Source organism: Molossus molossus, unplaced genomic scaffold (genome assembly GCF_014108415.1).
Source record: "Molossus molossus isolate mMolMol1 unplaced genomic scaffold, mMolMol1.p scaffold_m16_p_1, whole genome shotgun sequence".
Lineage (NCBI taxonomy): Eukaryota > Metazoa > Chordata > Mammalia > Chiroptera > Molossidae > Molossus > Molossus molossus.
The window spans coordinates 128,947,827-128,973,008 of record NW_023425344.1 but is presented as its reverse complement, the minus strand read 5'-3'; the positions used below and the strand labels follow the sequence as shown (position 1 = coordinate 128,973,008).

The 25,182-nt window shown below is 37.3% G+C and overlaps 1 protein-coding gene across 1 annotated transcript in view; it reads left to right on the top strand.

Moving 5' to 3' along the window:
- Window positions 1–25,182, top strand: part of LOC118616897 (coiled-coil domain-containing protein 7-like) — a 172,591-nt gene that overhangs the window by 46,099 nt on the left and 101,310 nt on the right. Inside the window, exons 6-7 of the mRNA XM_036242454.1 lie at window positions 5,886–5,969; window positions 23,976–24,059. Of these exons, the coding sequence (XP_036098347.1) occupies window positions 5,886–5,969; window positions 23,976–24,059 (168 nt within the window). The remainder of the gene's footprint in view (window positions 1–5,885; window positions 5,970–23,975; window positions 24,060–25,182) is intronic.

Here is a 25,182-nt window from a genome sequence, read left to right as displayed (position 1 = left end):
TTGCTTCTCTCTTGCTGCTTTTAAGATTCTCTACTTGTCTTGAATTTTTGGCACTTTGATTACTATGTGTCTCAGTGTGGGCTTGTTTGGGTTCTTCTTACTTGGGGCTCTCTGTGCTTCTAGAACTTGAATACCTTCTTCCTTCACCAAAGTGGGGAAGTTTTCTGTCACTATTTCTTCAAATATATTCTCTAACCCTTGCTCATTTTCTCTTCTTCAGGGACTCCTATGATGCCAATGTTATTACGTTTCCAGGTGTCCCACAGTTTTCTTAAGCTGTTTTTCTGTTTTTAAATTGTTTTTTTTGTTGTTGTTGTTGTTTTCTACCCTATCTTCTAATTCACTGATCCTGTCCTCAGCTTCCTCTACTCTGCTATTTAGACTTTCCAATGTGTTTTTTATTTCTGAAATGTCATTCTTAATTTCTTCTTGCTGGTTTTTAATTTCCAACTGGTTGATTTTCAACATTTCTATGTCTTTACTCATGGTGCTCATGTCCGTACACATGCTGTTGATCTTCCTCAAGATAATGGCTCTGAATTCTAGTTCTGTTAACTTGCTTAACTGCACCTCATTTATCTCATCTTCAGTAGAGGTCACTTGTTCGTTCATTTGGCTTTTGTTTCTGTGTTTCACCATTTTGGCTATCATAGTGAGTTTTGGAGTCTGCATATTTTCCCTGTGGGTGTTGGTGTTCTGCTGTTTGTGGCTCCGTCTCCTGGGTTTGGATGAGCCAGGAAGGACCCACTTTAAACACCACTGTCAAGTCTTAACTTTCCTGGTTAGAGCTGCTAGCCCAGGGAATGGTAGTTATCCTCTAGCTTTTTTGCCTGGAGGATATTAGTAGTGGTCACCTGAAGAACCTTGGTTTCTGAGTTGACTGAAAAACTCCCTGGGGTGTTCAGTGTAAGAGGATTTCCAGAGGTTGGGGCAGATGCTGGTTGTTAATGTGCCTCGGTTAGCATTTCAATGGCCACCAGGTGGGATTGAATCTTGAGGGAGGGGCCGCCACCTCTCCCTAGAGCCCTGGGAAGGAGCGAGATGACCATAGTCCTGTGTGGCTGCACTCAGCAAAACTCTGAGCACCCTCCAAATACCGAGTGTCCCCACACAGTTCCAGTCCAGTCTGCCCTCCCTCTGCCAGAGCCCAAGGTGAGTGGCTGCTGCCAATTTAGCCTCTGTCTGGGCTCTGCGCCATGGAGCTGCCTGGGACTTTAACCCATGTGTGCTGCTCCCAGCTAAGAGCGGACGAGGCAGGGCAGCTCCCAGCCGAGGGTGTATTACCCAGTAGAGGTTGCAGGCCCCAACTGAGGGTGCAGGTTCCAACTGAGGCAGCTGGTCCCGGCAGAGGGCCTAGCACATAGCCAAGGTCGCAGGACCCAGCCAAGGCAGCCGCAGGTCTCAGCCGAGGCAGCTGCTGTTCCCAGCCAAGGCCACAGGACCCAGCCTAGGGCTCAGCTTCCAGCCAAGGCTGCTGGTCCCAGTCGAGGCCGCAGCAGGTCCCTGCCCAGGCCATTGCGGACCGTGGGCTCCCGTCCACCTCTCGCATCCTCACAAGCCCACCAGGATTTAGTCAGTGTCCCTGGTTATGTGGTCCTCCAAGCTGCCTTTTGTTGCCCCTTCCTAACAATTTGTCTTTATTTTTATTGTAATTCCAGTTTGGTCCTGGGAGATGGTCTGTGTAGCTTCCATTCACTCCACTGCCACTTTTTCTCTCCTAACTTATTTTTTTTTAAGTGAAGCTTCCTATGCTTAAAACAGAAAGGAATATAAATGACAATATCTCATTAAATAAAATATCACCAAAAAGATAGAACTAGATCTAAAAATAAAAACATTGAAAATTGTGGTATTGAAATACTAAAAGCTAAAGTAAAATTCACTAGAGTAGCTCAAGCATAGATTTGAATGGTCAGAAGTGTATCTACACTTAAAATAATGGAAACCATAAGTAGAGTGGAGAGAAAAGAGCCAGAAAATCATAGAAATAAATAATCGTTGAAATTTTGCAAACGGATGATAAATAGCTGTGTGCACATCCAAATTCTATGTGATCTAAGTAGGATAAATACAATGACATGCACAACCAGATCTATTATGGTAAAAGTTAATGAAGGACTGAGAAAAATCATAAAAGCCACAAAGGGGAAACAACTCATCATGGAAAAGAGAAATTTTGTAAAATGAATAGCTGAATTAAAATCATAAACTTTGCAGTCCCAGAGGCAGTAGGATGACATATTCAAAGGTATAATAGATAAAATTGTTACCGAGTATGTTATATCCAGCCAAACTAATTTTCAAATTGAAGGTATAAAAAAGAGATTTCCATTTTTTGAGAAATAAAAGAGATATTTGGTTGCTAGCACACCTGACTTAATAGTAATAGTAAAGTAAGTTTTTTATGTTGAAAGCAATTGACTTCAGGCAGTATATGTATCTTTCCTTTAAAGTAGCACAGATTATCTTAAGCGAAACAAGCCAAGCAGAGAAAGACAAATATCACATGATCTCACTTATGTGTGGAATATAATGAACATAACAGTCTGAGAAACAGGATAGACCTAGAAACGTGGAAGTAGGGTACATACTGACAATGCTCAGATTAGGGGTTTGAGGGGGGAGGGAAGAGATAAACCACAGAACTTATATGCATGTATGCATAACCGATGAACCTGGACAACAAAGCTGGAGATGGGGTGGGGAGAGAATGGGAAGGAAGGTGTCAATGGGGAAAAAAGGAAACATCTGTAACAAAAATAAATTTATAAAATAATAATAATAATAAATAAGTAGCATAGGTTCAAGTAATTCTATAATTCCAAAAGACAGTGTGAATGTATGTTGTTTTCATAGTTGATTTAAAATGCAATTGCATAATCAATATGTATTTCATTATATTATCATGCCTATAAAATATGGAAAAGTAATTCATTCCACAGTAACAGCACAAAGGAGATGTGTAGGAGTCACAATGTATTTGAGTAAGATGATAATAGCAGATGTTAATTCAAATGCACAGGAGCCTATGAAGAGAACCCAAAATTATGAATAAGAAGGCTAATATAGAAGAATGTTGTGAATATACACTTTCTCTTCTTTCTTCTCTTAACTTCTTCAGAAGGCATACAGTTATATAAAAATAAGTATCACAAATAAGTTTATATCATAGGTGTATTCAGAACCATAATACCCCATTATCTGCAGTTTTAATTTGTGCATTTTAAGTTACTCATGGTCAATCACGATCCAGGTATATCAAGTAAGAAATTCCAGAAATAATTAGTTCATAAGCTTTAAATTATTCAGCATTCTGTATAGTGATGAATCTCATGCTGTCCCCTTCTGTGTCACGCAGAACATAAATAATTAATTTTTCCAGTGTACACATACTGAGTACTACCAGCCCTTTAGTCACTTAGTAGCCATCTTGTTTATCACATCAGTAGCCCTGTCATGATATTGCAGTGCTTGTGTTAAAGGAAACCTTATTTTACTTCATTATGGCCCCAACATGCAAGAGTAGTGATGCTGGCAGTTGGGGGTTCCAAGGAAAAGCCAAAAATTTTATAATAGGTAAGTCTGTATTAAAAAGCTCACACTATATTTAGGGTTTGGTACAACTCATGGTGTCAGGCATTCATCTACTGGGGGGTCTTGGTACATATCCCCCTGCCAATAAGGTGTGTCTGATGTGTAATAATAGCACAAAAACTGGAAAGAGGTAATACAGCTGCTTAGGAGAGATCTAGGAATGTCTCTCTGGAATTTTTTTACTATCTGAAATAGAATCTAAAATTTACAATGTTGGTAGTTACACAGCTCTGAATATATATTTTAAAAATCCATTGCATTTTACACTTTATATGGGCAAAATGTATGATATTCTATATATGTAATAAAAATAGCTTCCTGAAATAAAAATGGTAAGAGACTAATAAAGACTTAAAGCAATAGGAAGATATTTTGAGGAAAGAAAATTGTGGTTTTTATTGTGTTATAGGTTTCTCCAACATTTCTCCCCTGAAATGCTATTTTGATTGCCCCCCACTTAATTTAGTATACTTTTCATACTTGATCCTTATTACTTGGTTTTTCTTACTTATACCTATCAGAGAAAGAACAGAGCTGCTAAGATATATCTGATAACATTCCCCAGTTTGATGAAGCTACAGCTTGTATCTTTTTTCTTTTTCTTTTTTTTATCCTCACCCGAGGACATAAAGTTTTGCATTTATCTTCAGATAGAGCGGGAGGGAGAAAGGGAGGAAGAGAGAGAGAGAAACATCGATGTGAGAGAGACACATCAACTGGCCGCCAACCAGGGCTGGGGATAAACTGCAGCCGAGGTACATGCCCTTAGCAGGAAATGAACCCGGGACTCTCTGGTCCACAGGCCGAGGCTCTAACCGCTGAGCCAAACTGGCCAGGGCTACAGCTTGTATCTTTAACAAAATATTTCTAATAAATTAATGAACATTAGTTCCGCCCAATATGAGGCATTTTTTTCCATTTTGTTAATGATACTCCAGCTGTTACACTCTCTGTAAAGTAAATGGTATGGTGCCCTGGCTAGTTTTGCTCAGCAGTTAGAGCATTTGCCCACAGACCAAAGATTCATGGGTTCGATTACAATCAAGGGCATGTACCTCAGTTGCAGTTTGGTCTCGGCCCTGGTTGGGGTGATGCAGGAGGCAACCAACTGATGTGTCTCTCTCATATCAATGTTTCTCTCTCTGTCTCTCTCTCTCTCCCTTCCTCCTCCTCCCACTTTATTTGAAGATAAAATGGAAAAATATTCTCAAGTGAGGATAAAAAATAAAAAAAAGAAAATGATATGGTAAGTTTGGGCTGGCAAAATCTTAGTACAAACTTTTATATTTATTCATGGGCTCAACCATTTCTTCAAAGCAAGTATTCTGCTGTTCAATGTTAGGACAATGAGATGTTTACATCTACACTTGCATGGTCTACTAAAACTTGACTTCCACACAATAACTGTTATCCCTGAAGTTGAATTTAGGTCCCCAAGTACATTTATAGCTTTTACAATACTAATATCTCTTTAATACCATTCATGCATTTATTTGTCACTGGACCAAGTTAATTGTTCTTGATTATACCAAAAACTTTGAATCATATGAAAATTCAAGTGAAAATGGATCCAATTAGGACCATGGTACTGCTGCTATCTTAACTATTTTCTCTTTGCGAGACACAAGGTCTCCATCCAAAGGGAACTAAAAAGGCACCTTTTCTCAATCCAATCAATGTATTTTTCTTCTCTTAACCACTGACATCTACATGTTTACAGTTACAGAACGGAAAGGAAAATTATAATTTTCCTGGATGAGTCAACGTATTTCTGGCTGATGGTAAATTTCTGTGACTACACCATGTGTGGTTTACAACTTGTCCAGTATTAAACAAACAAACAAACAGTTAACTTCTACTTCACCAGGTACATCATTACAAAAAGTGTGCTTTTAATGTAAGGCTGGAAGTAACTGTATTATCATAATTTCTCTGGGAGTTTTACCTTTTGCATAAGAGAGAATTTGTATGGAATAATCACTCTTTAAGGAATTATATGGCATAGTCCCTAAAATGTATATAAATTTTGGCATTTCCGAGATATTTGGTTTTTGACAAGTCACTAAACATCTCTGAAAATTAACATGATATGGCTTATATCCTTGATCCATCTTTTCGAATTTAAGGTTTTGTAATTCTCTAATACAGACATTTCAATTTAACAATTTTCTGAAAAATAAACCATGCTAGTTATACCCATCACACACACACACTGTCATGGAAACTCACAGGTAAATGATTTGTATGTAAATGACCATATGATGTGTCTTGAAATCTGTTTGTTTCTATAGGGTCTAATACAAAACACTCAACAGATGCAGTTACCCATGGCATAATAAAAGGTCAAATCAAAACACAATCAAAGGATTTCCCAGGTAAGGACAAGAGTGTTAAAAATATAATATTTGAGATTTATTTATCCTCTTTGGAGTTGAATTAAGTGTGGAATGTTAAGAACAAAAGTATCTATATTTTACTATTACATGGAGAAAGTTTTTTTTTCCTCACCCAAGGACATTTTTCCTTTTTTTTTTTTTTTTTTCTTCAGATAGAGTGGGAGGGAGGGAGGGAGGGGGGAGACAGAGAGACAGAGAGACAGAGACATCGACGTGAAAGGGACACATCGAGAGTGGCTGCCACCCACACAACCAACCAGGGTTGGGGAGAAACTGCAACCTAGGTACGTTCCCTGAGCGGGAACCAAACCTGAGTCTCCCTGGACCGCAGGCCAGCGCTCTAACGCTGAGCCAAACTGGCTTGGGCCATGGAGAAAGTTTTTGCCAATACCCTCCTTTAATTAGTTAAATTCTTGCCTTAAGTACAAGCATACCTTAGAGATTTTTGGGGTTTGCTTGATTCCAGACCTTAGCAATAGAGTGACTATAACAAAAAGCAAGTCACGTGAAATTTTTGGTTTCCCAGAATGTATAGTTATGATTGCACTGTAATGTAGTCTACTCTGTGTGCAATAGCATTTAATCTAAAAAAGAAATCTATGAACATCTTTAGTTAAAAATACTTTATGTCTAAAAACTGCTAATAATCAACTGAGACTTCAGTGACTTGTAATTTTTTGGGGCGGAGAGTCTTTCCCAAATGTTGATGGCTGCTGACAGATCAGAGTGGTGGTTACTGAAGGTTGAAGTATCTGTGCAAATTTCTTAAAATAAGACAACAGTGATGTTTGCCACATCCATTGACTCTTCCTTTCATGGATGATTTCTTTGTTATTTGCAATGCTGCTTAATAGCATCATAGCAGCAGATCTTTTTAAAAATTGGAGTAGTATTCTTAAAACCTGCCTCTTCTTTGTCAGCTAAGTTTTGGTAATGTTCTAAATTCTTTGTTATCTATTCAACAATCTTCACAGCATCTTTTCTAAGAGTAGATTCCATCTCAAGAAACCATTTTCTTTTATTATTCATAAGAAGATGCTCCTCCATCCATTAAATTTTACTATGAGATTGCAGCAGGAATTCAGCTTCCAGTTCTTCAGGCCCCACTTATTATTCTAGGTCTCTTATATTTCTGCCACATCACCAGTTACTTCCCTCATAAAATCCTTGAATGTTTCAAAGTCATTCAGGAGGGTCAGAATCAACTTCCTTCAAACTCCTGTTACTATTGATATTTTGACCTCTCCCATGAATCAAAGGTTCATCAATGGCCTATATCATCATGAGTCATTTCCACAATATTTACAACTTTTTGCCCAGATCTATCATAGCCATTACTATCCATGGTAGCTATGCCATTTCAAAATGCATTTCTCACACAGTAAGACTTGAAATTACTCAAAATTACTCCTCTTTACCCATATGCTTCAGAATGGATGTAGTGTTAGTTGGTTGATATACCTTCAGTTTCATTGCCCATCTCCATCAGATCTCTTGGGTGACCAGGTACTTTGACAGTTCACAGCAATATTTTGAAAGGATTCTTTTTTTCTCAGTGGTATGTCTCAACAATGGGCTAAAATATTCAGAAATCTATGTGGTAAGCCAATGTGCTGTCATCTGGGCTTTGTTGTTCTAATTTTAGAGGAAGAGCAAATTGAACATAGTTCTGAAGGGTCCTAAGATTTTTAGACTGGCAAATGGTCATTGGCTTCAAAGTAAACTCACCAGATATATTATATCCTAAACATATAGTCAGCCTCTCATTTGAAATTCTGGAGGCACTTACTTTACCTCTTTAGCTATGAAGGTTTCTAACAGCAAGTTCTTGATATGTAAAGCTTATTTGTCACGATTGATAATCTGTTGTGTATTGTAGCCACCTTCACTAACTATCTTAGCGAGAGCTTCTGTATAATTTGCTGCAGCTTCTCCATTAGCACTTGTTGCTTCACTTGGCACTTCTTTGTTTGTGGGAATGGCTTCTTTTTTTAATCCTCCTGAAATAATATCTACCAGTTTCAAACTCTTTTCTGTAGCTTTCAGAGTATTGAAGAAAGTGAGGGTCTTGCTCTAGATTATGGTTATGCTTATGGCTATCCAACCACTAAAGTGTTCTCTGTGTCAACAATAAGGTTTTTTATTTTATTTTATTTTATCTTTCTTGGGTTCCCTGGAATAGCATCTTCAATTTCCTTTAAGAACTTTTTTTCTGTATTCATTATCTGGCTTAATAGAGCAAGAGGCCTAGCCTTGGGCCTCTTTGTCATGCCTTCCTTGCTAAACTTAATCATATCTAGCTTTAGGCTTAAGGGAGGAATGTTAGATTCTTCCTTTCACTTGAACACTTACAGGCCAAAGTGGGATTATTATTGGGCCTAATTTCAATATTGCTGTGCCTCAGGAACTAGGTATACTGAAGGAAAGGGAAAGAGACAGAAATGGTCAATGAGTAGAACAGTGGGATAATATACATTTATTGGTTACAATAGTAACCTCAAAGATCCCTGTTTTCATATCACCATAACAACTGTAATACTAATGAAAATGTTTGAAATATCATGAGAATTACCAAATGGGACCAAGACACAGAAAGTGAGCAAATGCTGTTGAAAAAGGGGCCCCAATACCTTGCTTGATATAGGGTTGCCAAAAATCTTCAAATTGGCCCAGCTGGTGTGGCTCAGTGGATTCAGCATCCTCCCATGGACTGAGAGGTCCTGGTCTGATTCCCAGTCAGCACACATGCCTGAGATGAAGGCTCAACCTCTAGTAGGCAGCATCCTGGAGGCAGCCTGTGTTTCTCTCTCACATCAATGTTTCTATCTCTCTCCTCCTTTCTCTCTAAAAAAAAAAGAATAAAAACATATTTTTTAAAAATCTTAAATGTGTAAAAAAATAAAAATTGTTTGCAAAGAAAACATATGGATGATGAAAATATTTCATCAACTAGACAGTATCAACCAAGAGACAAAATTAGTATAAAAGAATAAATGTAAATTCTGGAGTTGAAGGGTACAATGAGTGAAATAATAAAAAAAAAAAAAAGTCACTGGAGGGGTTCAAAGATTTGATTGACCTGAAGAGAAAACCAGCAGCTTTATGGTGATGGGAATACCACAAGGACAGCAGAGAGAGGACTGAGCAGTAAAAATATCTGAAGAGGGAAAGTTGAAAATTTTAAACACTATTCAATACAAGTTATTTATTCATATATACATCTAAGCTGAATAAAATGTAAGTAGAATGAGCACAAAGAAATCCACAACATACCAATTATTGTAAAAATGTTAAAAGACAAAGAGAGAAACGTGATTATAAAAAAGAGAAACAAGTTAAGTGAGCAGGTGACTGGACATCAGAAACTATGGAGGCCAGAAGGCATGGGATAGAATAGTCAAAATGTGTAAGTCTGTCCACAGGAATATTATATCAGCAAATTACTTTCCAAAAATGAAGGTGAGGTAAAGAGATTCCCAAATTAAGAAAAAGGCAAGAGAATTCATTGCACACACACTTGCTTTACAAGACATACTACAGAAAGTGCATCACCTTGGTGGCCCCTCAGGTGCAGGGATAGAAAGAAGACACCAAATTGAGCCTTGTAGGAATGGTGGAAGCATGATAGGGTGGGCTGGGAGCCCACAGACAGCAGCTCAGAGCTGGTTTACCTATGAGCAGTTTCTTCAGAGAAGTAAGGAGTTAACACTCCAAGCTGATCACACAGCAGAGAGCAGTGGTTCTCACCCCCACCTCGCACAGAGTGTTGGGACAGGAAAAGGTTCCCACATAACACCTGGCTGAGATCACCAGAGCTGAGGCTTTGTGCAGCAAAGAGAGGCATGGGAAACTGGCACTCCTCAGAAAGACCCGTGCAGCAAATCAGTGATAGCCACTCACCTTGGGCTCCAACAGAGGGAGAGTAAACTGGACTGGAACTGTGTGAAGAGAGTCAAGCATTTTGTCACAAAGGGGAGAGAGCTGGGATGGAGAACACTAGGAAACTTATGCTGAATCACTCCCTCATAGGACAGTGCCATCTTAATCAAAGAGCCCCTGCCAAAATCTCCCGGAAGAAGCATCAGCCCCTCCCTCAGGAAATTAACAACACTAGGGAAGGCCACAGAAATGCAAATTGAGGCTCATTAACAGAGTCAGATAGCAAGCAATACCCCACCAGCTGAAAATCCTCTTATACCTGAGGGATTTTTTTAATTCAGCTGAGGGCTACAATCCAAGGCTCAACAAGTAACTGGAACTAATAGCCTACAGGCAAAAGCTAGAGGATAACTGAACATTTACTTGGCCTGCAAATCTACTCTGGAAAGTAACACTTGACAATAGTGTTAAAAGTGGGTTCTTTTCAAAGAGCTAGTTCTTTGAAAAGATAAAAAAGATTGATGGACCCTTAGTTAGACTCACCAAAAAACAAAAAGAGAAAACCCAAATTTAAAAAATCAGAAACAAAAGAGGTGAAGTAACAATTGACACCAGAGAAATACAAAGAATTGTTTAAAAATACTATGAACAGGGATTCCTAATGGCAGCGGAGTGAATGGAAGCTACACAAACCATATGCCAGGACCAAACTGGAAATACAATTAAATTAAAGACAAATTATTGGGGAAAAGCAACAGAAAAGCAGCTGGAAAGGATCATATAACCAAGGATAGGGGGAAAAAAAACGCAAAAAGAACACTGAATTGAGCCTGGTAGTTCCATAGAGGTGCAAGAAGACTGGCTGGAAGGCCACAGACAGCAGCTATTTCAGCTGTGAGCAGCTCTCTTGGGGTTAAAATCCCAAGCTGACTCCACAGTGCAGAATGCCAGGATCAAGCAATAAATTAGCTACATCCACTCAACATGGGATCTGGCAGAGGGAGGGTGGACTGGACTGGAACTCTGTGGGGACACCTAGGATATAGAAGGCACTCAGAATTTTGACTGAGTCATGGCCACACAGGACGGTGGCCATCTTGCTCCTTCCCAGAGCTCTGGAGAGAAACAGCAGCCCCTCCCTCTGAGATATAACTCGACCCACCTGGGCCAAAGAAATGCAAATTGAGGCTCATTTAAAACATGAATCAGCCCCACCCTCTGGAAATTCTCTTACCCTGAATACCTGAGGAAGGTTTTCATTTAGCTGAGGGCTACAACCCAGGCTCATCAAGTAACTCAGACTAATAGCCTCCAAGCAAATAGCTAGAGGATAACTGAGCCTTTTCTGGGCTTAAAAATCTTCAGAGGAAAGTAAGACTTGACAGTGGTGTTGAACGTGGGTCCTCCCACACTTATCCGAACCCAGTAGAGGGAGCAACAAACAGCAGAACATCAACATGCACAGGGAATATTTGGCAGGCTCCAAAACCCACTGAGACAGACAAAAATGGTGGAAAAAAAAAAAAAAATCCCAAATGAAAGAGCAAGAGAATTCTACTGAAGATGAGATAAATGAAATGCAGTTAAGCAAGTTATCAGAGTTAGAGTTCAGAGCCATGATCTGGAGGAAGCTCAACAGCATGAGTAAGGACATCAACACCATGAGTAAAGATATAGAAATATTGAAAATCAACCAAGTGGAAATGAAGAATGACATAGCAGAAATAAAGAACACATTGGAAGGAATAACCAGCAGAGTAGAGTAAGCTGAGGACTAGATCAGTGGATTAGAAGACTGTAGAAAAAAAATCAATCAATCAGAAAACCTAAAAAAAAAAACAGAAAAAAAAAAACTATTAATAAACGGGAATACCGCTTAAGAGAACTATGGGATAACTAGAAATGTAACAACATTTGCATCATAGGAGTTAAAAAAAAAAAAAATGGGCAAGTGTTAGAAAATATATTTGAAGAAATAGTGACAGAAAACCTCCCTAACTTGGTGAGAAAGAAGGCATTCAAGTTCAAGAAACACAGAGAGCCCCAAGTAAGAAGAACCCAAAGAGGCCCACACCAAGACACATAGTAATTAAAATGCCAAAACTTAAAGACAAAGAGAATGCTAAAGGCAGCAAGAGATAAGCAACAGGTTACCTACAAAGAAACCCCATAAGGCTCTCAGCTGACTTTTCAACAGAAACTCTACAGGCCAGAGGGGAATGGCATGAAGCAATCAAGGTCATGAAAAACAAAAATCAATCAAAGACTACTCTATCCAGCAAGGCCTTAATTCAAAATAGAAGGTGAAATAAATAGCTTCCCAGACCAAAAAAAGGGGCTACGGTAATATGTAAGCACCAAACCAGCACTGCAAGAAATGTTAATAGGACTGCTGTACTTAGTAGATACAAAAAAAATATATAACCACAATAAACCAAAATGGCAATAAATAAGTAAATAGCAATAATAACCTTAAATATAAATGTACTGAATGCCCCAATCAAAAGACACAGAGTAGCTGATTGGATAAGAAAGCATGAATATATATATGTCATATATATGTCATATATCATATATATATGTCATTTACAAGAGACCCACCTCACAACAAAAGACTCATATAGGTTGAAAGAGAGGGAAAAAAATTTTCCAAGCAAATGGAAAGAAAAAAAAGCTGGGGTAGCAATACTCATATCTGATCAAATAGATTTCAAAATGAAGGAAAGATAACTAGAGACAAAGAAGGCCACTACATAATATTGAAAGGATCTAACCAACAGTAAGATATAACTGTGGTAAACATATATGCACCCAATACAGAAACACCAAAATATACTAAAAATCTTTTGGAGGACTTCAAAGAAGAAATCAACAGCAACAGCATCATAGCACATAACTTCAACACCCTGTTGACATCACTGTATATATCCTCCAGACAAAAAATTAACAAGGAAACACAGACTCTAAATGAAGAACTAGACCAAATGGATTTAATAGATATCTACAGAGAATTACACACCAAAAACTACGGAATTCACATTCTTCTCAAGTGCACATGGGACATTCTCAAAGATAGAACACATGTTAGGACACAAACCTAGTCTCTACAAGTTCATTACAATTTAAATCATATCAAGCATCTTCTCAGATCACAATGGCATGAAACTAAAAATAAATTCCAAGAACATACAAAGACATTTGAACACATGGAGGTGAAATAACTTGTTATTAAACAATGAATGGTTTACCAAGGAGTTCAAGGTAGAAATTAAAAACTTCCTGGAAATCAGTGAAAATGAATACACAACAATACAGAATCTATGAGACACGGCAAAGGCAGTTCTGAAAGGGAATTTCATAGCACTACAAGCCTATCTCAAGAAATTAGAGAGCTATCTATCCTTACAACTTAAAGAACTAGAAAGCAAACAAAAAGAAAACGCCAGAGCAAGTAGAAAAAAAGGAAATGGTAAAGATCAGAGCAGAAATAAACAACATAGAGACAAAAAGTAATTCAAAGGATATGAAACAAAGAGCTGATTTTTTGAAAAGATAAGATTAATGGACTCTTAGCTAGACTTACCAAGAAATGAAGAAAGAAACCAAATACACAAAATCAGAAATGAAAGAGGAGAAATAATACCTGACACCACAGAAATACAAAGGATCATTAACAGACACTATAAACAATTACATAGCAACAAAGTGGACAATCTAAGCAAAATGGGCAAATTTCTAGAAACATATGGTCTCCCAAAACTGAGCCAGGAAGAGATGGAAAACTTGAACAGACCAATAACAACTAAGGAAATTGAAGATGTAATGAAGAAACTTCCCGCAAACAAAGCCCAGGCCCAGATGGCTTCATGGGGGGGATTTACTGAACATTCAAAGAACTAACACCAATTCCCTTCAAACTATTTCAAAACATCTAAGATGGAAGACGTCCAAACTTACGAGGCCAGAAAATTCTAATTCCAAAACCAGATAAAGACACTACAAAGAAAGAAAACTACAGGTCAATATCACTGATGAATACAGATGCCAAAATTCTTTTTAAAATATTCCCAAATTGGATCCAGCAACACTTCAAAAAAATTATTTATTATGACCAAGTGAGATTCATCCCAGGGATGCAAGGATAGTACAATATTTGCAAATGAATAAATGTGATACACCACATAAAAAAAAATAAAAGATAAAAAATGTATTATCTTATCAATAGATGCTGAAAAACCATTCGACAAAATCCAGCACCCATTTCTGATAAAAATACTCAGCAATGTGAGAATAGAGAGATCAAATCTTGACAAAATAAAGGCCATATATGAAAAACCTATAGCCAACATTCTACTCATGGTAAACACTAAAAGAATTTCCTTTAAGAACAGGAACAAGACAGGAATGTCCACTTTCACCACTCTTATTTACCGTAGTACTGGAAGCCTTACCCACAGCAATTAGATATAAAGAAAAATGAAAGGGATCCAAAATAAAAGAGATCCAAACATAAAAGGGATCCAAATTATTTTCAGATGGCATGATATTGTACATAGAGAACCCTAAAGACTCCATCATAAATCTACTAGATTTAATAAATGAATTTGGCAAATTAGGATACAAAATTTATTTCAGGAAATTGATGGCTTTCTTATATACCAATGATGAACTCACAGAAAGAGTAACTAAAAAAAAAAATTCATTTATGACCACGGCAAAGAATTAAGATATCTAGAAATAAACTTAACCAAGGAAGTAAAGGAACTCTTCACAGAAAACTACAGGACATTGAAAAAAAGAAATAGAGGAAGATATAAAAAAGTGGAAGCACATACTTTGTTCATGGATTGGAAGAATTAACATCATTAAAATGTACATACTACCCAAAACAATCTGTAGATTCAGTGCAATCCCATCAAAATACCAATAACATATTTCACAGACCAAGAAAAAATACTCCAAAAGTTTATGTGGTACCAAAAAAGACCTCAAATACCCACAGAGCAATCTTGAAAAAGAACAAAGTAGGAGGGATCACAATATAGAATATCAGGTTATACTACATAGCCATTTTACTCAAACAAGCCTGGTACTGGCACAAGAACAGGCACATAGATCAATGGAACAGAACAGGAAACCAGAAATTGACCCAAGACAATATACTCGAGTAATAGTTGACAAAGTTTTCAAGAGCATACAGTGGAATCAAGACAGCCTCTTCAATAAATGGTGTTGGGAAAATTGAACAGCTACATGCAAAAAAAATGACTTACACCATACACAGGAATAAACTAAAAATGGATACAAAATTTAAATGTGACTTGTAAATCCATAAAAATCCTAGAAGAAAATATAGGCAACAAAATATTAGACATCACATGCAGCAGAATTTTTACTCATACAGCGCCTAAGGCAACATAAACAAAGGAAAAATATGAACACATGGGACTACATCAAATTAAAAAGCTTCTGCACAGCAAAAGGAAGAACCATCAAAATGGAAAGGGAACCCACTCTATGGGAGGGCATAACTGCCAATGACACATCAGATAAGGTGTGAATTTCCAAAATATATAGAGTACTCACTCATACAACACAACAAAAGAAAGACAAACAAATAAAACAAACAAACAACAATTAAAAGATGGGCAGAGGACCTAAGGATATACCTCTTCAAACAGGACATACAAATGGCCAAGAGACATAAAAAATGCTCAAGGCCACTAATCATTAAAGAGATGCAAGTTAAAATGACTATGAGGTTTCATTTCACACCTGTCAGAATGGGTGCCAGCCACAAATCATCAAACAACAAGTGCTTGCAAGGGTGTAGAGAAAAGGGGACTCTAGTACACTGCTGGTGGGAATGCAGACTGGTGCAGCCACTATGGAAAACAATATGGTGTTACCTCAAAAAATTAAATATTGAACTTCCATTTGACCCAGTGATCCCACTCCTAGGAATATATCCTAAGAAGCCTGAAACACCGATCAGAAAGAATATATGAACCCCTATGTTCATAGCAGCACTATTTATAATAACTAGGATCTGGAAACAGTTCAATTGTTCCATTAATAGATGAGTGGATAATAAAGATGTGGTACATACCCACAATGGAATACTATGCAGCCATAGAAAGAAAGATCTCTGATCTTTTGAGATGACCTGGGGGTCCCAAAGAGTATTAGCCTAAGTGAAATTAGCCAGTAAGAGAAAGACAAGTATCACATGATCTCACTTATTTGTGGACTATAATGAAAAAGACAAACTGATCACCAAAATTGACCTAGAGACATAGAAGTTGGGTACAGACTAACAGACCTCAGAAGAGGTGTGGGGGAAAAGGAAGAGAGAAACCACTGACCTTATATGCATGTATGCACAACCAATGGACAAAATATCTGACATCACAAGCAGCAAAAAAAATTGCTGATATAACTCCTAAAGCAAGAGAAACAAAGGAAAAGTTTAATAAATGGAGCTACATCAACCTCAAAAGCTTTGGCACAGCAAAAGAAACAACCATCAAAATGTAAACAAAACCCACTGTGTGGGAGAGCATAATGGCCAATGATACCTCAGATAAGGGGCTAATTTCCAAAAATATAGAGTACTCATACAACTCAACTAAAGGAATACAAAGAACCCAATTAAAAATAGGCAAGGACCTAAACAGACACCTCTCCAAAGAGGAGAACAAATGGCCAAGAGACATGTGAAAAAATACTCAGTGTCACTAATCATCAGACAAATGTAAATTAAAATGACTATGAGGTATCACCTCACACCTGCCAGAATGGCTGCCATCAACAAATCATCAAACAACAAGTGCTGGCAAGGGTGTGGAGAAAAGGAGACTCTAGTATACTGCTGGTGGGAATGCAGACTTGTACAGCCATTTTAAAAAACAATATGGTATTTCCTCAAAAAATTAACAATTCAACTTCCTTTTGACCCAGTGATCCCACTTCTAGGAATATATTTTCCGGAGCCTGAAACACCAATCAGAAAGATTTTTATGTACCACAATGTTCATAGCAGCACTATTTATAATTGCTGAGATCAGGAAACACCCGAAGTGTCCATCAATAGATGAGTGGATAAAAACATCTCTGGGAAAACCCAAGAGAAAGAGTCACAAGCAGCAGAACACTAACACCCACAGGGGAAATTTGGCAGCCTTCAAAGCCCACTGTGATAGCCAAAATGGTGAAACACAGAAACAAAATCCAAATGAAAGAACAAGAGACCTCTACCGAAGATGATATAAATGAGGTATAGTTAAGCTAGTTAACAGAACTAGAATTCGGAGCCATGATCTTGAGGAAGCTCAATGGCATGAGTAAGGACATAGAGACACTGAAAATCAACCAATTGGAAATTAAAAACCACAAAGAAAAAAATCAAGAATGACATATCAGATAATAAAGAACATATTGGAAGGTCTAAACAGCAGAGTAGAGGAAGCAGAGGACCAGATCAGTGAATTAGAAGAGAGTGTAGAAAAAAAATCAATAAATCAGAACACCAAAAGGAAAAAATTATTTAAAAAACAGAAAGACAGCTTAAGAGAACTGTGGGACAACTGGAATCATAACAATATTCGCATCACAGAAGTCTCCAAAGAAAAAGACAATGAGCAAGGGTTAGAGAATATATTCAAAGAAGTAATGGCAGAAAACTTCCCTAATTTGGTGAAGGAAAAAGGCATTCAAGTTCAAGAAGCACAGAGAGCCCCAAGTAAGAAGAACCCAAACAGGCCCACACCAAGACACATAGTAATCAAAATGCCAAAAATTAAAGACAAAGAGAGAATCCTAAAAGCAGCAAGAGAGAAGCAACAGGTTACCTTTGAAGGAACCCCCATAGGGCTATCAGCTGATTTCTCACAAGAAACACTACAGGCCAGAAGGGAATAGCATGAAGTAATCAAGGTCATGAAAAACAAAAATCGGAATCCAAGACTACTCTACCCAGCAAGGCAGAACTTCAAAAATGAAGGTCAAATAAAGAGCTTCTCAGGCAAAAAAAAAAGGCCAAGGGAATACATTAGCACCAAACCAGCACTGCCAGAAATGTTTAAAAGACTGCTGTAACTAGTAGAAGAGAGAGGAAGAAAAATAGACCCAAACTAAACAATAATGGAAATAAATAAGCACATATAAATAATCATCTTAAATGTAAATGGACTGAATGCTCTGATAAAGAGACATAGAGTAGCTGATTAGATAAGAAAGCAAGACTTGCACTGGCCGGTTTGGCTCAGTGGTTAGAGCATCAACCTGCGGTCCTGAGAGACCCGGATCCGATTCCCGCTGAGGGCACGTGCCTCAGTTGCAGTTTGTCCCCGACCCTGGCTGGTCGGCAGGTGGCAGCCACTCAATGTGTCCCTTTCACGTCATTGTTTCTCTGTCTCTCTCTCTCTCTCTTCATCTCTCCCTTCCATTCTATATGAACAAAAAATGGAAGGGTGAGGATTAAAAAAAAAGAAGAAGAAAGCAAGACTCATCTATATGTTGTTTACAAAGACCCATCTCACAACAAAAGACTCACATAGGTTGAAAGTGAAGGGATGGAAAAAAATCTTCCAAGCAAACGGAAAGAAAAAAAAAGCTGGCGAAGCAATACTCATATCCGATATAATAGATTTCAAAATGAAGGCCATAACTAGAGACAAAGAAGGCCACTACATAATATTCAAAGGATCTATCCAACAGGAAGATATAACCTAGATAAATATATATGCATCCAATCTAGGAGCGCCAAAATATATTGAAAATCTTCTGGAGAACTTCAAAGAAGAAATCGACAGCAATGCAATCATAGCAGGGGACTTCCACACCCTATTGACATCACTGAATAGATCCTTTAGGCAAAAAATTACCAAGAAAATAGAGACTCTAAATGAAGCACTAGACCAAATGGGTTTAATAGATATCTACACTGAATTACACCCCAAAACTACAGAATTCACATTCTTCTCAAGTGGACATGGGACAGTCTCAAAAATAGACCACATGATAGGACACAAATGAAATCTCTACAAATTCAAGAAGCCTAAAATATCAAGCATCTTCTCAGATCATAATGGCATGACACTAGAAATCAATTGCAATAAAAACATGCAAAGACATTTGAACACATGGAGACTAAATAACATGTTATTAAACAATGTATGGGTTACAAAGGAGATCAAGGAATAAATTAAAAACTTCCTGGAAACCAATGAAAATGAACACAGAACAACAAAATAATCTATGGGATGCAGCAAAAGCAGTTCTGAGAGGGAAGTTCATAGCACTACAGGCCTACCTCAAGAAGCAAGAAAAATTCCTAATTTACTGTCTAACCTCACAACTTAAAGAACTAGAGAGCAAACAAAAAGAAAATCCCAGAGCAAGTAGAAGGAAGGAATCAGTAAACAGCAGAGCAGAAATAAATGGCAGAGAGACCAAACAAACAATTCAAAGGGTTAATGAAACAAAGAGCTGATTTTTCGAAAAGATAAACAAGATTGATGGACCCTTAACTAGACTCACCAAGAAACAAAGAGAGAGAACCCAAATACACAAAATCGGAAATGAAAGAGGAGAAGTAACAACTGACACCACAGAAATACAAAAGATCATTAACATCTACTATGAACAATTATATTGTAACAAATTCGACAATCTAAGCAAAATGAACAAATTTCTAGAAACACACAGTCTCCCAAAACTGAACAAGGAAGAGATAAAAAACTTGAACAGACCAATAACAACTAAATTAATTGAAGAGGTAATCAAGACTCTCCCAGATGCAGATGGCTTCACAGGGAGTTTGCCAAACATTCAAAGAAGAACTAACACCCATTCTCCTCAAACTATTTCAAAAAATTCAAGAAGGAAGACTTCTAAACTTATTTTATGAGGCAAGCATAATTCTAATTCCAAAACCAGAAAAAGACACTACAAAGAAAAAAAAAACTACAGGCCGATATCCCTGGTGAACATAGACAACAAAATCCTGAACAAAACACTAGCAAATCTAATCCAGCAATACACCAAAAAAATTATTCAACATGACCAAGTGGGATTCATCCCAGGGAAGAAAGACTGGTACAATATTTGCAAATCAATAAAAGTGATACACCACATAAACAAAATGAAGAATAAAAACCACATGATCATATCAATAGATGCTGAAAAAGCATTCAACAATATACAGCATCCATTTTTTTATAAAAGCACTCAGCAATGTGTTAATAGAGGGATCATATCTTGACATAACAAAAGCCATATGAATGACCTACAGCCAACATCATACTCAATGGGCTGAAACTAAAAACATATCCCTTAAGAACAGGAACAAGACAAGGATGCCCATTTCACCACCCTTATTTGACATAGTACTGGATGCCCTAGCCACAGCAATCAGACAAGAAGAAAAAGTAAAAGGGATCCAAATTGGAAAGGAGGAATTGAAACTGTCATTATTTGCAGATGACATGATATTATACATAGAAAACCCTAAAGACTTCATCAAAAATCTACTACACTTAATAAATGAATTTGGAAAAGAAGCAGGATACAAAATTAATGTCAAGAAATCAACGGCATTCTTATACACCAATGATGAATTCACAGAAACAGGAACTGAAAAACAATCCCATTTACCATTGCAGCAAAAAATTAAGATATCTAGGAATAAACTTAACCAAAGAAGTAAAGGACCTATTTCCAGAAAACTACAGGTCATTGAAAAAAGAAATAGAGGAAGATATAACAAAGTGTTAGCACATACCTTGTTCATGGATTGGAAGAACTAACATCATTAAAATCTCCATACTACCCAAAGCAATCTATAGATTCAATGCAATCCCCATCAAAATACCAATGACATATTTCACAGAACTAGAACAAATACTTCAAAAGTTTATATAGAACTAAAAAAGACCCCAAATAGCCACAGCAATCTTGAAAAAGAAGGACAAAGCAGGTGGGATCACAATATCAGATATCAGGTTATACTACAGAGCGACTGTAATCAAAAGAGCCTGGTACTGGCACAAGAACAGGCATATAGACCAGTGGAACAGAACAGAGAACCCAGATATGGACTCAAGGCAATATGCTCAATTAATACTTGACAAAGGTGGCAAGAGCATACAGTGGAGTAAAGACAGCCTCTTTAATAAATGGTGTTGGGAAAATTGGACAGCTACATGCAAAAAAATGAAACTAGACCATCAACTTATACCATACACAAAAATAAACTCAAAATGGATAAAAGTCTTAAATGTGACTAATGAATCCATAAAAATACTAGAAGGAAATGTAGGCAACAAAATTTCAGACATCATACGCAGCAGAATTTTTACTGATACATCACCTAAGGCAAGAGAAACAAAGGAGAAAATGAACACATGGGACTACATCAAACTCAAAAGCTTCTGCACAGCAAAAGAAATAACCATCAAAATGGAAAGGCAACCCACTGTATGGGAGAACATCATATTCAATGATACATCAGATAAGGGGTTAATTTCCAATATATAGAGAGTGCTCATACAACTCAACAAATGAAGACAAAGAATCCAATTAAAAGATGGGCAGAGGAGCTGAATAGACACCTCTGCAAACAGGACATACAAATGGCCAAGAGACATGTGAAGAAATGCTCAACATCACTAATCATCAGAGAGATGCAAATTAAAACAACAATGAGATATCACCTTACACCTGTCAGAATGGCCTCCATCCACAAATCATCAAACAAGTGTTGGCCAGGGTGTGGAGAAAAGGGAACTCTAATACACTACTGGTGAGAATGCAGACTGGTGGAAAACAATATGTTGTTACCTCAAAAAATTAAAAATTTAACTGCCATTTGACGCAGTGATCCCACTTCTATGAAGCCTGAAACACCAATTAGAAAGAATATATGTACCCCCATGTTCATAGCAGCACTATTTACAATAGCTAAGATCTGGAAACAGCCCAAGTGTCCATCAGTAGACAAATGTATAAAAAAGCAGTGGTACATATACACAATGGAGTACTATGCAGCTGTAAGAAAGAAAGATCTCTTATCCTTTGAGACGACATGGAGGGATTTGGAGAGTATTATCCTAAGTGAAACAAGCTAAGGAAAAAAAGACAAATAACACATGATCTCACTTATTTATGGAATATAATAAACATAACAGTCTGAGGTATATGGTAAACCCAGAAACATGGAAGTAGGGTACAGACTGACAACTCTCAAAATAGGGCGTGGTAGGGGGAGGGTAGAGATAAACCACAGAACTTATTTGCATGTATGCATAACCAGTGGACATGGACAACAAAGCAGGGGATGGGACAGGGGGATGGGGTGGAAGGTGTCGATGCGGTAAAAATTGAGAAACATCAGTAACAAAAATAAAATGAAATATAACATAAAAAATAATTAAATAAATAAAAACATCTCTGGTATAGTCCAGCTGGTGTAGATCAGTGATTGAGCATCGACCCATGCATCAAGATGTTGCTGACTTGAATCACAGTCAGGGCACATATCCAAGTTATGGGCCAAACTCTCAGTGGGGGGTATGCTTGAGGTGGCCAATTGATGTTCTTCTCATCAATGTTTCTCTCTCTCTCTCTCCCCCTCTCTCTTTTCCTCCCCACTCTCCCCCATTCCTCTCTCTCTAAAAAAATTGATATAAAAGAATGATCTCTTATCCTTTGAGACAGCATGGATGGACCTGGAAATTACTGTATTAAGCAAAATGGAATAGTCAGAGAAAGACAAATATCACATTATATCACTTATATGTTGAATCTATTGAACAAAATAAACTGACACTCAAAATGAACCAGAGACATGGATACGTGAAACAGACTGACAGATCTCAGAAGGGAGGGTGCTTGGTAGGTGGGAAGAGAGTAATGAAAACATCTATTCATTTATGCATAATCCATAGACACAGACAATATGGTGATGAAGGCCTTGGGCAAGCGGGGTACATGTAGAGGTAGGCTGAAGTGGGGAAAATGGAGGACATCTGTAATACTGTCAACAATTAAAAAACAAAAATAAAAGCAATGGTAGGATTTTGTGAAATGAGAAAAGTATTCCTCTTAATACATTAGAGGTTTCTCCACCACTTACCTTTTTTGCTCACAGTTTTAAAACCAATCAGTTTTCAAGGGCTATTCTCATTGTCTTTCTGATCATCCAAGAATTTTTGCTGTATCAATTCAAATGAATCAATTTGTCGAATTGTATTTGTTGGAGGAAGACCAGGGACTAAAATATGTCTTCTAAGGTTCTTCTGTCATGTGTTCCTTGTACCTAAAGTTACTTTCACAAATGTCGTAACTTACTGCTGCAAAGTTGTTTTGCCCAATACAGTGTGTCTTTGACTTTGCTAATGAGGCTCCATCTGGACTTCACCTCTGCTTAGATTTCTGTGGTTGTATATTTGTATGGTGATATTCATGGGCTCAGTCATTTCACCAAAGCACGGCTTCCAGTGTATAATATCTGCATCATGGCATATTTCCATTTCAGTCACATTTTGCTTTGTAACTATTTTATTTTTCCTAGAAAACATTACCCAGTAGGTGACCCAAGCCACCATTCTAAATATTCTTTTTGCAAGATGCAATTTTTAAAAATAAATTTCATTATATTTTTTGTCATTGGGCCTAGAGAGTAGTTTCCAAATCCAGAAAAAGGTGAAAATCACCTATAGACTAAAATGGAAAGGGACACAATGTCCATGCTCACATCACTGAAAATTACCCATTTTCCCCTCCCCAGCTAGAAGACCTCCCTGACTATAAGACTTAAGAGGGCACTTTACCACTGTCTACAAATTACCTGTTATTCTTTAACGTTAATGAGACATCAGTTTGTGATTCATTTTTTTCATTTATTTGTGTATGGCTTAACATTATTTTAAGTTTCAATATAGTGAGGCTCATAAGATTACTAATTGGCTCTTTCACTCTTAAGGCCTTATGTCTGAAATTTAGTTATTTCATTATTATTATTCTCTTATAATAAAAAATGCTACTTATTTCAGTACTACACCCCTCACCACACACACACTTGTTAATGCTTGTTTATTTTTATAGAGGTTGATACAGAACAAATACTGGATGCTATTGGAAGAACTATAATAAAGGGGAAAGTCAAGACACAATCCAAGAGTCATGCTGGTAAGAACAAGAATATTTCAAGTCTATTTATGGTTTATTTATCTTCTCAGATGTTTGAGATCTTTAATGACCGCAGTACCTATATGCTATTATTACATGGTGAAATGTCTTCATAATTTCCCCTTATAGTCAATGAATCTAGCAGTTAACGTCAGTGAAAAATTAGTAAATACTACGTCTTAGAACTCATCCATTTGAAGTGATCTACAAAAGTTCAATGTTGTTGTGAGCTTGGAATATGGCTGTTGGAAGTTTATAAAATGCTCTTCTACTCACTTTCTTTTTCAGACCCTATCAGATTGTTTCTTTTTGCAAAAGCAGAAATGCTATTTATAAATGGGATTAGAAGAGGAATTTAGAAAGTAGATAAATAACCATGTGATAAATAATCACATGGTTATTTATTCCCTCCATGTGATTAAACTGTCAGGCAAATTTCTAACATCTAAGGTGAAGTAGTGAACATTAGATGATTGTTTCTTTTTAATGTAATTTATAGTATAGTCTGCTGTTTTCTGTCCTGGCAGATTAATGCTTAACACACTTTATCATGATGTTTGATATTGTACCAAAGGAGGCAGGCAGGTTAACAGAGCAATCAGGGAAGGAGACAGTAAAGGGAGGCTTTCAAAATAACTGTCATCCAAAGGTGATGATGTTCATACCTCAAGTCTGTGTTCTCTCAAGAACAACACTAGAAGCTTGAAACTGCACAGAAGGTGACCAGTAAAATAAGAAGTAGTCCAGTCCCACCACTCAATAAATAACCAGGCACAGAATGAAAAAAAGCCTCCAAAAGGGAGGGAAACTTAGTACCCAGATTTGCTACAATACATTGCCTAAAATGCCCAGTTTTTACCACAAAATATATGAGACATGCACAGAGACAGTGAAATGAAACCTACACCCTATAAACTGCAGGAATATTGGTTTCAAAATATCAGTAATGCAGTGGAAGGATATTGTGAAGATGGGAGCTTGTGATTCTTACCATATTGTTTGTCTAGCAATATTTTATTTACTAGCTCTTATGCTACCTTCTATCAAATGCACTTATTAATGCCTCTTTGTTTGTTTAAGTATCTCTGCATGCTAATTTCTATGGCCCATTCCTTTTTACTTA